The following is a 15,264-nucleotide window of genomic DNA, read 5'->3' as shown; positions in this document are numbered from 1 at the left end:
TAAGACCCGGCGCAGTGGTTCTACGACGACATAAAAGACTTTTTAAAGCTGGGAACAAAAGCAACAGGAACTCACCGAGATTGTCGGGCTGAAAGTGATGATAGCTCGCGTGATGCGAGGTGTGATGACTCAGGGAAACATTGCGCATCGAAGTCGAGGTCTCCTGGTGCTGCAATCTCTGCCTGGCCACTGCGATTCCAACTGGTACGCCACCGGCTCCTGCATTTGACACCACAATTCCTGAAAAACAAACAGATACAAGTACATCAATTTCGGGTTTCATTATTGGTACCGCGTTTCTATCGCTCGTGATTATCATTCTCTTCTACGGCAATGTGTCTCTTCTCTAAACAAGCCAGTAGTGTCCAATGGACATATTCTCAAATTAACTTATTTGTCTAAACCGTTTTCCTAAATAAGATATGGTCACAATTTATTTACTTTATTATAAACATTTTGTAAAAATTATGAGGTGCGCAAATTGGGCACAAATTGGGGTCTACGTGAAGTGCAAGACTCTGGGCAAAGTGTAAGATCCTAGAGGACCCTACAGAAAGTTTTGGAAAGGAGGGGTGCTTTGTCTGCAGAAGGTCCCTTCCCAGTCAATTTTTCTCAATTCGGAAAGTCTCAATTTCGCAACGGAAGCAAACAGTTGTTTATGGAACGTAGACGTTCTCGCGACTCCAACATTCAACATTTCGTTATTTTTAATTATATCCATTCTGCAATGCTAAAATTACCGAACAGTTAAATTGACCTTTTGAAATTTCTCTACAGAAACTCTAAGAGTGCATCTATCAAGACCTTAATTGATTTACAATTCAGCTTGCGTATTGCTAAATCAATTATTTAAATAAATTTTCAAAGAAACATGAGTTATCTTCTTAATAATTGACTGATAATCGGCACGCTTCCTCCACCCTACATTATTTTAATAAAACCTGAAAACTATCAGATGTTTGTATTAAACATTACTGGTCATTTAAACAGTTTATAAAAAACAATAGTTACAAAACCAATACTGGACCGACCTAACATCAGATCCGAAGAACCGAAATCGATATGCCCAATAACAGTATTTCAATTCTCCACAACTGTTCCAGTCGCAACCCATAAATACCAGTTTCAAATGGTTACTCTCAAAACATTCTCAATCCCTGTAAAAGGTCCCGTACTAAACAAAAGCTTAAGAAATCTCTACTCTACCACCACGAGAAACAGCAATTCAAACATCCCGGCCATTCGCGGACTAGCAGATTAGCTACTACCAGTGGACGTCGGAAGATCCCCGCCGCACGTAATCAACGAAAACAGGGTTTTCCTTTGAGTTTCCTCTTTTACGTGTCCATAACGTGTCTACACGTGAAAGCGACGTTCCCGTCGCCAGGGATCGGGTCTAACCCAATGATTCTCCGTAACGGCCATTCGAGCCGCGCGCCGCCTAGCCGCGCCGTTCTTTCGCCTTTTACTCGTCGTTATTTGCCGCGAGATTCGAATGACGTAACCGCGCGCAGATAAGCATAGAGCGGTGATCATTCCATTCGCGATTGTTCAAGTGGCCGGGAGCAGCACACTTTGGTGCAGCGGGGATAGAACCCATAGGGTCGAGACTCTTTCGAGCCACGCCTTGTGTTTGCGTCGCCATGCGTGCCACGCACCTCCTACTTAACGAGCTCCTTCCCTCTTTCTCTCTCGACCCCTTTCAACCCTCCCACCCTTTCTCGCCGCACCTTCTTCCCCCCGCTTCACCCCCCACCAACCACCGTGTGCAGTATTTTTTTCTCTTATTCCCCTACCACTGTTACGCGTGTTGGTAGCATAGGTGCTCCCTTTTCTTACTTCCTTGATTCCTTTTCTCTCCTTTCATCGTTTCGCCGTCCTCCGACTGCTTTTTTTCCTCTTCTTCTTCTTCTTCTTTCTTTTTTTTTTCGTCTCAATACTCTCTCCATCCACACGCCGTGTGTCACATGGATATTTGTAAAACGTTGATCGTCGAGAGTTCGCGGGATTGGACTCCTGATGAAGATCTCGTGAATGCGATTGTTCGCGTGTAATACACCGAAGGCGGTTTTTTTTTAATCCCTCGGGTATACGAATGGTGATGTTGTCAGTTATCGGTGCGCATGTAGTGTGGATATCGGTGATATTAAGTGTATGATATTGATTAATTGGTATTGCTGATTATTTTTAAGAAATAGATTGTTATCAGTGTTAGGTGAATTGTCACGCGTATGTATAGAATAAGTCGTGACACTGAGTTGTAAATTCCATCATGAGGTATATTTGCAAATGAAGTTGTAAGGTATTCGATTATTTGAAGGGATTACGAATATTTGCTGTTACAGAGTTAATTGATATATAAACAGAATATATTTTATCATTAATTAATTAATGAAATTTAATAAACTTAACTGGTCATACGTTTGCAATTGCAGTATTAACAGGGACTAAACTGTAAAAGTTATAAGAAAAAATTATGTGAACATTTAAAAGGATAAATAAATTCCTTCAAGTTTGATTAAGCGTGTGGGATTAAAAGTGTATATGTATATATGTATAAAGTAAATGCTTCAGTTAGAATAATTTTCGTTTAACTTTTCTTATTTTTTTACTTACAGTAATTGATGTTATCCTATCTGTGCCATTAGTTACTAGTGCTATATCAGGGTATGAAGTACATAAAACGGCAAAAATCTGAAGAGTGTGTATAGATACACATTAGAAACAATAAACTCAAGGCAAGGAAGTTGAAATGATTTGAATTATACACTCTTCATCTAAGTATTCACTTTCTAATCCATTTTTATTTTACTACAAATACATGCCTGATTTTAATCCTAATGTTTCAATCATAAAATGCTAAACAATAAATCTGTTTCAGCCGTTTCCTTCTTCTAGACATCTATAAATAGTCGGCTTACGTTGAAAACGAGTATTCTAGCACCTTTTACCGAGTAGCCTGAATAATTTGACACGCAAAAATTTCGAATTTAGTAGCTATTCAGTATCTAGACTTTCATCGCTTTAAGTTTAGCAAGCGGCAGATAAGCATGAGTTAAATTAAGTGTTTGCTACAAAGTGAAAAAGAATCGGAACCAGTTGCAATGCTGCAGAAGCTTAACAAGACGTTCGCTGAAATAGCAACCGGTATTAATAAATCAAAAACTGCGTGCATGCAGCCGTGATATAAATTTTTGTGACAGTTGTATACTTTATACTGTTACATGGGGGACCGAAGTGCGGTAGACCGCGAAAAACGACGCCGAAAATGGATCGTCGGATACACTGCGTACCCGAAGAGGATCGCTTTCGTCCTCCAACTATTCCACAGTTGAAAAAAATATGGAGAATAGTATACAATTCAATACTTGAACTGGATCAAGTTAGAAAATACTCAATCCAGGAAATAGTAGCTGTTGATCGATGTTGAAAATGAAAACATGCGACTTGGAACAGCTGAACACATTCGCGACCGTTGACGTGAATTCGCGTCTTTTCAAATTCTATTCTTTCAAAATATTTGATTCTTCTGCTCTTTTCCATTTGCGACTTTTTTAACGGAAAGTTCTTGATTTCAAACAGATCTTTACAAGATTAATACTTCACAAGAAATTTTCTACATTTTTCACCTGTTTTAACATCAGAAATTAGCGGCAATTAAATGAAGATTTTCTTTGTTTTCATCAGCAATGAGTGTTGGAAAAGCGAAAAATTTGTCGATCGCGAATGTGTTAAGATAATCTCGCTACAATTTGATTAATTGAAACTTGTAGAAGATATGTAATATAGGATCTTGAAAGAATATAAGGGCTTCTTGGCGTTATATATTATTTATACAGTATGTTTTGTAATATTAGGTTAATCGTCAAACTGACAAAGTTTTAGACCACAACGCATTTCGAGAACTATGAAACATGACGGTGAGAGTATAATTGTGCGGATATGTTTCTCTAATGATGGCTTCGCGCTAATATTTTGTATTCAAGGTATTATGGGCTACTTACTTTGCATAATATAATAATATTATATTAAAATAAATACATAAATATTATGACAAAGAATATCCACGTTTCTCTAATCGGTAATTTTATTTTAAAAACAACGGTCTAAAACGTTTTAGAAATATTTTGTTGGAAAAAAAGTTTTAGCTTCCTATCGTGACTACCTCTGTCACCAAATTCATATCTGATTCAGAATTTATAAACCAGAGTTAAACACATACAAATGTATAAAATGAAATATTTAAACAATTTTTACGTTACAGTAAAAACTATTTGCAATAATATTATCGTAGACAAGTGTCTTAATAAATTCTATGACAAATATACGTTGAAATTATAAAAAATAGGGAATATTTGTAGAAATATTAATTTCTCGCATAAACTGTGATTACTTCATATTAAAAAGTCGTACATTAAGCATAATCTTATATTTTTTCCAGATATGGTAAAAATTTACTTTCTTTTTGAATATTTTATTTACTGAATTAGAAACATCGAAATATTTCTATTTCTAATTATCGCACGAAATAAAGATCACCATATTTACATTTTTAATAGAAAATAAAAATGTGATACACATTTGATGCAAAATAAATAAATATACCTGGAATTAAAATTGTGTATTACACGCTTTCAATTTCATTTTTACCGTAGAATTACATACACCCTACCCGGATGAGCCACAAATTACAGGACATCTTGTGCATACATCACTTGTATTTCGTATTCCTCGTCCTACTAATTAACGTCAACAACGACTACCTCCTGCCTCGCGTTATTAATGATCCACGGATTCTTCGGATTTTAGTAACGAAGTATATTTAACCCTTAACGATCTTCGCACTCGCGCTGACCGTGCTAAAAACTTCTCCCGAATAAACATTCGTTATTTCTGGAAAATCCTTTAGTCAAAATGAAATTTAAGTTCGAAAAAGAGAAAAAAATTTGGAAATCATCTACAATTGGTCCATTAACACATCAAAAATTTTGTCAAAGGAATAGTTACACAATTTTTTCAAGATTTTCTACTCGTTCCTCGTTTAAAAGCACAATGCGCGGCGCATTTTAGCAAACGAAATTTATATTCCCAAGTACTTTCTTTACTATAATTTACGTAAATTCAGCCGTTCTTCTTTTAAGCAATTTCTCGAAACATATTCGTTTATAATTGAAATATAGGGTAGACCGTGGCGAATCGGACAAAGAAAAACTAGCAGCTAAAACTTAGAATCAACATTTTCTTCATATATTTGTTATTAATACAAATTCTGCTTCAATATGCGTAAAATAAATTTTTAAAAAACTTAAGAATCTTCATTTTATATGTAAAATACTGAAAAGTGAGAAATATCCAATTCACCCCAAATGCCTTACAAACTAAAAGAACAACCAGCAAATATTTATTCGATCTAACGATATCACTAAACGTTTACACAAAATATTCGTTTCCAATTTCCGCAGCTCAAGTTACATTTCGCTGTTTCAAAATTCTTTATCGTCGTTGCACTCGCTCGTTATTGATCCACAAAAATTTTCGGTTGAATCAGGTTTTACCTTCAAAACCATTCCATATGAATCCACAAATGTCTTGATTAAACAGCGTTCCGAGAGTGCAGAAAATTTTGCGCGATCCCGTTGGCGTCGTCCGAGAAAATCTCGGCAAAAACCGGCGCTCGATAAGTGCAAACGATTCGATCCACCGTTAAAATATAAATCGCTTAATTACACGCTCTGCTAACAGTGATGCGGCGAAATTTTCCATTGAAAAAGTAGCGATTATCCAGCTGCGAGCACACCTCGGGCATTCCTATCCTAATTGCTGTAATCGATAACGCTAACGACGTCCGCGGATCCTTCGCCGCGAAATTAATACAGCACCACTGCGCACGGCGACAGGTACCGTCTGCCCCGATCTTAATTTCGATTATCAATACCCGGATAAACGTAACACGATGCAACGATTCGCGTTTTCTACGACGACTGCACGCTCGTTGATTTCTAGAAGCTTGTAAGCAGGACTAGGCTCTTACGTTTGCAAAGTTGAGGAAACTTGGCGTCACTAAACATAACGTAGATAACGCCTCTATCTGTTACTTATCATTTCTATTTATTTTAAGCATAGATCGTGATAAAATGTTAAGTGGTACTTATTCCGTATAGTTTTCATTAACATCTCGCCGAGAAGCATAGATAAGTTTAGTTAGGTTTCCATGTAAGCACAGTAATATTCACTTTCTTCAGTACATCATATCGATGCCTATCGAAAATTAATGAAAATCATAAAGATATAGCCGGCTGCAAAAATATTTGGAGTAACTTTAATTTCTAAACGATACATTTTGAATAAATACGTTGTCTTAAATAAGTGGCCTTCGTTTTAATAATAATAATCAAATGTTAATGTGTGATAGTAATGATGGATTATCTACCTGACTGGAAGCTTGATAATGCTTTTCCAAAATTGTTGATACGCTAAATATTGTGGAGGGACTTTTGGGATGAACTAATACAATGATCGACAGAAATATATTTTGCCATACTGTAGTATATTTGGATATAAAAATAAGAGAATTATTAACTTACGTTGCCCAGTATTTATTGATTTTAATCAACTCAAAGTTTCGGTCCAGGTTCTTCTGATCTGAAACGGTTCTATAACTATTATTTTTCGGTTCTTCATTTCGATTCCTCGTAACTGTCTCAAGAACCAAAAATAACAGTTATAGAACCGTTTCACGTAGTATCGGTTCTGAAGAATCGGAACTGAAACCGATATAGCTCTGAACCGATATACCGAATAACAGTTACTGACTTATTTCGGTTCTTCATAAGTGTTTCAGTCGGAACCGATATATAACAGTTTTAAACAGTTCTTTTCGAAAGCTTTTCAATCGCTGACGGTAGTTCCAGTGTTCAAAAAGTTCGAACAAGGTGACTCACCATTTTCCGATTTCGGTGGTACCGGCTCGATCTTGACAGAAGTGGTGGTCGCGTGAAGGGAGGTCGAGACCTCGGCGACTTGACACGGCACCGAAGTCAAAGGTTCCCTCTTCACTATGTTGCCGGCGCCAGTCGCGTTGTTATTGCAATTCGCATCCTGTCCGTTCCAGGACGAGGCAACCGGCAACGTTCTGCTGCAGCCCGCGTCGGAATGTACCACCTTCGTTTTCCCTGAAATTTACGAAACCGACTGAGTCGATCCTCAGAAAGAAAAATAATGGAATTCCCGTGGTTGCGTAACGCTCGGTAAATCGCGTTTCTCTGAGCCCTATGCTAATTAGTTGAATTTCGTTGAATTTTCGCTGCCAGCTAGCATTTAAAAGTCCAAGGTATGATAGAAATGTAATATAAGCTGTTGCTATGAAACTTTATATTTGAAAAATATGTATAAAACCACATTACTCTCCTCGAGTAGTAGAAAACCATATCATTTATCTGAAATATTGGGTCATCCCATAAATAATACGGTTCTTTATATTTTTTTTTATTTTCAAAAATAAAGACAATGAAAGCTATTTTTAAAGTCATTATATCGTATGGATAGACAATTTATAGATAATGAAGGAGAATGTTTTAGATTAAAAACAGTTTTGTTTATCTTTATGTTCAAAAGTAAAGGAAATATAAAAAACCGCTTATGGGATTACCGAATAGTCCCTTTTGGAAGTTATATGCATACGTAGGGCAAAAAGGTAATTAGTCTGTTGGTACAAAGCTTTGTATTTGAAAAATAAATATGTATAAAACCCATTATATTTTTCGTGTAGTAGAAAATTACATTATTTGTCTCAAATAGTTCTTTTACGAAGCTAAATACGTGTGTATAGTAAGAAAGTAATGGAATTGTTGCTTCGAAACTTTATATTTAGAAAATATGTGTGAAGCCATTGGAAACGATGCTTCCACTTTTAGTAAGTATTGAAAATCATCTGACCCCTTGGGTCGCCGTATCGAGTCAATAGTGAAACGTGAAGTTAATATTTATTCTAGCAAATTGAGGCGAAGCCCGTTACAAATAATACATTTTTGCCTATAAAAGAGATATGGAAAACGGGGAATCGATTTTTCGCACGTTAAACATATATTACTGGAGCTACCATCGAACTTAACGATAGGAATTAAATTATCACAAAAAAATTGTACACTGTATTACAATTTATAAAAACAAATCCAATGTATGGTAACGTGTGTACGTGTATTAAACGTATGTAGGATTTAAAAAGAAGATGACATCTTATGAAGAATGATCATTCATTCGTCATTATTACAGACAATTAAAATAATGTTCCAAATGTCCCGAAGGACAAATGGAAAAGAACGACAGGAAAGTAAAAACAAAAATAAGTAATATTTAATTGTTTTCGTTGCCAACTGCACTTTTAGGAACATTTACTGATGAAAGGTCACATGATGGTTAGGCTGAGGAATGCGAGTCTGATTGATTAATTCTAATCTCGTTTATGATGTTAATTTGCTATTCGTTAATACGGTTACGCGTAGCCAATTAAAACTGTAAACAAAACAGACTCTAAAGGATCCCTCTTGCCCCTTTGCTGTACAACTTCACCCGTCACTCCATTTACGCGGACTATCGGTCCCACGTAGATTTGTTTTACACGAACGAAAGTCGCGTAGAGTTTGCCAGTACAAAAGAAAACAAAATATTGGATGGAAAGTCTAAAAGTGCTCTAAAAACCTATACGCATAGTTTAAGAAAAATAATAACAAGATTTCAGCAAATCAAAGTAAACATTATTCGATTTATCACTAAATTCAGGTCACCTAAATAAGTATTGCGTATAAACAATATCGTCTAAATAGTGTTATAATTTACAGCGTAAAAAGAGTGTCGTGTAAACAAAGTGCCGCGTAAATGAAAGGACAGTTGTAGACATCAAGTCATCGGTACCCTACAGAGATCACTTGATAGCTAAGTTGAGGAATGTGGAATTTACTGGTCAGTTCTCATCTTTCTTACAATGATAATTTATTACTTATTGATATGGTTAAGCGTAGCCAATGAAAACTATAAACAAAACACACAGCGAGAAGCGTTCCTGTTTTCGTGCTGTCCAGCTAGATATCAAGTCATCGCTCAACAGTGCAGTTGAGAGTTGATATGCACCTCTCACGTTAGTTCCATCGACCACCAAGCTAAAAGTGCATAGGGGCAAGGGGACTCTTCCACTCGCGATGATCGGGCCGCTTCGGCTTTCGACGCTTGATCATTATCGGCACGCGGCAATAACAAAGGACGGAAGCAAGGCCGAATGCGTCGGAGTGAGACAGAACTATAGAGAATTTTGTTTTCTATCGTTACATCTCACTCCGTCGCATTCGACCTTGCTTCCGTCCTTTGTTGTTGCCGCGTGCCGATAATGACCAAGCGTCGAAAGCCGAGGCGGCTCGAGCATCGTGAGTAGAAGAGTCCCCTCGCCTCTGTGCACTTTTAGCTTGGTGGTCAATGGAGCTAACGTGAGAGCTGCACTATAGGTATCTAGCGAGCTGGCACAGAGACAAGAAGTGTCTTCCTACTTTATAGTTTCATACTTTTGACTGATCACTTGAAATCGTATCGAAGAATAGCAAATTGATGATCAAGAATATCAAGACTTAGAAAAAAGAACCAACAGGAAATTGAATAAGAAAAAATGAAGACTGATCAATTAGCTGAACTCCTTAGCCTATCCATCAAGTGATATAGCAGGACACTCACGCGTCGTTTTATCTAAGCGTTTCGCGAACGACCGACGGGACAAAATTCGCGACGAGGTCAATAACTGAATGCGTAACGCAAACATTAATTCCATGAGCAACTGCTTCTATCGTGAAAAAATGAGAATCTTGATGGTATCGTCCATACCGCGGACATTTATGCCGGCGAGCGTGGCTACGCGAGCACGCCGCAAGAATATTTGCCTTACAATGTACACAAAGCGCTCGTAGCTCGCTCGCCGACAATGAAAACATTTATATCGTCCAGCACTTTGCGACACAAAGTAGTAGGAATTATATGGCCGGCGAACATCCTTTCCGCCGTAGCTTCCGTGAATTTCGTTGTCCCGACAGCGCAGAGCAGTTCTTTGTGTTTCACCGGAACGATCAGGGTTGACCAATAACTTCTCGAATGGAACGAGACTTTTACGACCGCCCTACAATTTGACGAGCTTTCATGAAACTCTGTTACGATCGAAACGCGTGAAGCGCGTGATACAAGCCAACCTGCGTTTAATCGCGCTTTATTCCAGTTATACACGGTATTGTATCGTTCGGTTCCTTAACGCTAGAACTACGGTACCAGTCAAAACGACAGGTTTCGATTTTTGGTTTTGCAATTATTGATATTTTGAAAGCATTGAATATCCGAAATGATACTGAAAATAAATAGTTTCACTTGAATACTATAATAAATGCCTGAAGAAACTGGAAATTAGTGTTAAACTAATATAGAAACTAGTGTTAAAAGTATTGAATATTCGAAATGATCTTGACAATAAATAGTTCAATTTTTCATTTTATCTGTTGCGTGTACTTTTACCCAGAATATTGTTGTTAAACGTTTTGTTACGTCTGAAATGTTATATTCTCGCCTGTTCATTACATTCGATAGCTTTCTGCCATTTTTCAACGTGTTTATTTATGCATGTTATTTATTCGGGTATCATAACACAACTACTGATAATACGGCAAATTAAAAATGAAACGAAGAAACTCCCTTCGTTCTAAAATACCAAAGTGTAAATGTGTTCCCAAAATAAAAACTTCCACATGCAATATTCATCCTTGTTCAACTCTGAATGCAAACTGTTTCACAGACTCCGGTGTCCAAAATTGAATCATTTATATACGCAAATATTGTCCTCAATTTGAACTTCTCCATTTTAATTTTTTCTATGAAAGAAAGGTATTCAGAAATCAGATATAAATTGTTAATTAGTATATCAAAGTGAATATTCATGTTGTACAACTTGTTTTATATCTAAAAATAAAACTGTGTCGCAGAAAACTAAAATATACAATTTTAAGTGACGCACACGAGTACCGAAATGAGACATTACCAACAGACCATATATCTTTGTTCGAATAAAAACTTTTAATGACTAGTTAACAAAAACAGAAATTCAATTAACACTGGCTTCTTCGATAAAATATTATTGTTAAGTAAACGTGAATATTAAACCTGTATACGAATTCCTTAAAGCGTTTCTATTATTACATTTCATATAATAATTTATTTTGAAACACTCATCGGAAGCTTAAAAGTACAAAATCGCCCAGAATGCACGAAACTTTAAAAAACCCATAAAACGACTAAAACCGCGGTTTCTATAATATCCATTAAAAGAAAAAACATATTTTCTACCATAATTTTGTTTTCCTAATTACATTCTTCAAACTTTAAATTCGCGTGAAGACCTACAATTCACTAGAGCATCAATGACGCAGATGATGTCTGGGAGCAGTTGAAAAAAAATGTCGGTCGGACCCACTAAAAAGTAATGAAAACCATACGGACAGTTCTCAGGGCATTAGTGAGATTCATCGATCGTCAGCGCCGTTTCGATAACGACGTGCCTCGGCCAGCAAAAGTCGTCGCAGGCCGTTCTTTCGAACAAGTAGTCCGCCGTGGGAAGCGTCGAGCGGACCACGTGGTGGAATGGAATGAATCATGAAAACGAACCGTAAAACTGGCGTGGCGTCGAGGATACCAAAGAGAACACACGCCGGAGAGAGGCCAGTCGGTTCTTACAGTAAATATAGAAGCCGGAGAATCTTGCGTAAGCTCGTCCCTCCTTCTTTCTCATTTCTCATTTTCGTGTCTTCTCTTCCTCTTCGCGAGCCTGTTCACCGCGAGCTACCTCCTACTATGTTTGCAGCTCTTTTTACTCCCTTATTTGAAAACCACTTCTTCTCATTTGCGTCTTTTTCCTTCCGTCCACGTCACTTTTTGCTCCTTTCACTCCTTTTCTTCTTCCCTTCGTATCTACTCCACCTCTTCCTCCCTCCTTGCTATTTTTCTTTCTTTCTTTCTGTTTTCTATCTCTTTCTCTCAGTTTCTCCTATTTTCTCCGTTTCTCCTTTTTCCCCCTCATTCTCTTTTTTCGCCTCTGTATTCCGTTCTCTTCCTCTGTTTCACTTTTCTTTCTCTATCCTCGTTTTTCCTCTGTATTCCGTTCTTTTGCTCTATTTCTCTTTTTTCTCGCTCATCCTTCCTATTTGTTCTTTTTCCATCTATTCCCTTCTTTTCGTATATCTCTTTTCCTATTTCTCTTTCGCCTCTCTGTTTCCCTCTTCTTCTGTTTTTCTTCAGCTCTGTTTATTTCTCTCCCCTCTACATCTCTTTTCCTCTTTTTCTCTCCGTTCCTCTGCTCCACCTTTTTCTCTCTTTCTCCGTCGATTTCACAATTTTTTGCGGTACCAACTTACGCTTCTTCCTCCTTCTCGATCATTTCTTCAGGCGGCATCGGTCACTCCCATCGTTACTCTTTCAGGCTGTCGTTCCCTGCCGGTTATGCCCACTCTCGTTCGCGTCTGACCAACCCGCGTCATCTCCTCCCCGTCCGACTCCGAACAACCGACACGTTTTCGTGTTGCGGAACACCCGAAGGGAATTGCTGCAAGGTCGTCAATTGCATCAGCGTCGGTAGCGTCCGCAGGCTTCCTGGTTCCCGGACGCGCGCGACCCGCTTCACCGATCAGAATTGAAATTGAGGAAGAATTTGAAGGAAACCAGTGAATACAATAAGGTAATACACTAACGAACATAATTAGTTTTCAAACCTTGTTACGTGTAGCATTTGTTCGTTGCACCATATGAGCCACTTACTGAGTAAATCGATCAACACCATAAGACAAAGAGTAGAGAAAAGTGATGTTATAGTGATATACTGACTTTGAAAATTTCCCTTCAACATTTCGACTGCTCAGTAAAAGCTCATCAAAATTCGCATGCAGTCGAAACAGTCTTCTTAATAAAGCAGAAACTACAAAGTTTCTACTGTCTTTCTTATATCTCATGTACCGAACAAAATTCGATTCGTCCGATACGTTGTCAAGAAAATGAATATTTAAGTTGATGTAGAATATGGGTGACGTGGCAGTCGAAGTGTTAAAAGCAAAATCAAATAATCATTGTAGAATGTATTTTACTTTACTGTTACAGGTACAGCTTCAACCTAACATAAGAAAAATAGTATATTCTTGAAGTCACGTTTATTATTATTGCAATGTTTACATGACCAAAAGACTTCTTATTATTTCGTGGTACCAAATACAGTCCTGATGAAATTTATTTTAAATATAAAAAGTTAGGAGCCGATGAAAAGCTTTATGGATAAAATGTTAAAAAATTCGAAAAGTGGAATTAATTGGTATGGTCAATGAGCAGATTATATTTTAATCTGTCCGGGACCAAAGTTCTTTTAAAAGATAGTCAATGGAAGTTAAAACATCATTTCAGCTTGTTCACTTATTCCTTAGAAAACAGGGATTGAAAAGGTTCCGAAAATAACTGTTTGAAACTGTTATACATATATCGGTCCCGATTGAAGCAGATATGAAATCCGAAATAAGTCATAAAACTGTTTTCAATCCCTGTTAGAAACGCAGTCCCTTTTACTTCGCGTATTTTTCCTTCTGTTATTGTGTAGGTCTTGAACTGAGGTTATTTGCCATTCATCAAACACCTTTATAGTTTTTTTTTTTTATTGGAAACGTTACAGTTATAGTTCCTTTTAGACGCTTTTTTAAGTGTTAAGTATGCACGAGTCTTCCGATCGAACTGTCTGAGACAAATCACCCTCTTACTCTGTGGCAAGATTTAAAAGAATGTTTTTCTTCAATGAAAGAAAATGCCTCGAGTCGTTGCTTATGGTTTTATTGAAACATTCAAGTATCCTGGGTCACCCTACGAGCACGGATTAGGGAAATCGGTCGATATTTCTTTGCGTTCGTTAAAAACGCATTACCATTAACAACTCATCAGAAGCGAAAACAATATTCACTTACTTTAAACGTCTGATGGCAGTAACGCAAACATACTCATCATAACATAAAAATTAAAATAACAATAAAAATTACTTCAACAGTTACACAAAACCAATTTATTAATACAATTTACGTATTATTATTATTCTCTACCGTCGCACAGACATATGCAACAAACAAACAAACAAACAAAAACAAACATTTACGAACCCCAACAACTTCGAGTCGTGTTCAAGGTAAATTTCAAATCTACGTAACTCTTTTAATCATTCGGATCCTTAAAGCCGTCAGAAATCCATACGCTCGCCATTAAGAACCCATCATCATCGCAAAGGAAACCCGTTAAAACCGACCTCAGGTCATCTAAGCAGGTCCTTCCCCCGGCGAGATTCCGAAAATCGCATAACGCGCGCAACACGTGTACCATAAATCACTGGTTCAGCCGGAAAGCCATTCCCGAAGGATCGCATCGATTACCTGTGAAGACGTCGCGAACGAGAAACAACGAACTGCCCTCTCTCCCCCACTCTCCCATTCGCCATCCCCACCACCCCACAGTCGCGATCTCGTTCTCTTATTTTAAGGAGTCCGCTCTCTAAGCGGTTCGTTCAGATAAAATTCGGGGCCTGATCGTAAACCCCGAACTCGGATCGTTAAAAACCGCGTCACAGTAAAGTTGGGAAGATGGAGGCCGCTGCGGAGAAGAAAAGGATAGAGGATCGGGTATACCTACCACTGTTCCTGCAAACGCAGGGCTGCCTAGTCGATTTGTTCTCCAGTTTCACCGGCTGACCTTGACTGGGCAGGAAGGCCTCTCGTTTCTTGCCGGTGGCCTGAACGACCTGGTTGCCAGCGGTCTGGTCTCCTCCCTGCATCACCATCGTGCTCGTCGTTGAGCTCGTCGGGCACGAGGTGGTGCCGTTCACGGTGACCGAGCATCCGGTAGCCGAACCTGTCGGTGACTGATACTCTTGGAGCACCACTCCCGTAGTAGGCACCACGTTCCCCGTCGAATTCGGCGACGAGAAACTGTTGATCGTCAGGGTCGGGGTGTTACCGGTGACCAGTGACAGGTGCGGCGAGAACGTGTTCTGATGGAGACCCCCTGTTCGAGAATGATGAGTATCAATGTTGCGAGATGGATAGAGTCTGTGGTGGACCAAGGCTAACACATTGTTTTGTGATCCTGTGATTCGAATGGTGTGACTGACACTTAAACCCCTTACCCTATGATATATTTCTGAACCTCTTCAAAGATACTGACACATATGTGTAC

General features: G+C 38.2%; 1 protein-coding gene across 8 annotated transcripts in view; it reads right to left on the bottom strand.

Annotated features, from left to right (window-relative positions):
* The window catches only part of wge (BAH domain and coiled-coil containing protein winged eye), a 216,778-nt gene that overhangs the window by 30,613 nt on the left and 170,901 nt on the right, over positions 1-15,264 (bottom strand). For 6 of the 8 annotated variants that reach the window (XM_076370366.1, XM_076370365.1, XM_076370367.1 and 3 more), the window contains 3 exons: positions 14,722-15,093; positions 6,942-7,172; positions 76-240 (listed from right to left, as the gene is read on the bottom strand). In XM_076370366.1, the coding sequence (XP_076226481.1) occupies positions 76-240; positions 6,942-7,172; positions 14,722-15,093 (768 nt within the window). The remainder of the gene's footprint in view (positions 1-75; positions 241-6,941; positions 7,173-14,721; positions 15,094-15,264) is intronic. The other 2 variants (XM_076370368.1, XM_076370369.1) reach the window with 2 other exon arrangements.

Source organism: Nomia melanderi, chromosome 8 (genome assembly GCF_051020985.1).
Source record: "Nomia melanderi isolate GNS246 chromosome 8, iyNomMela1, whole genome shotgun sequence".
NCBI classification, from domain to species: Eukaryota; Metazoa; Arthropoda; class Insecta; order Hymenoptera; family Halictidae; genus Nomia; species Nomia melanderi.
Note: the sequence above shows the minus strand (reverse complement) of the source record. Positions and strands in the feature narration are given on the sequence as shown.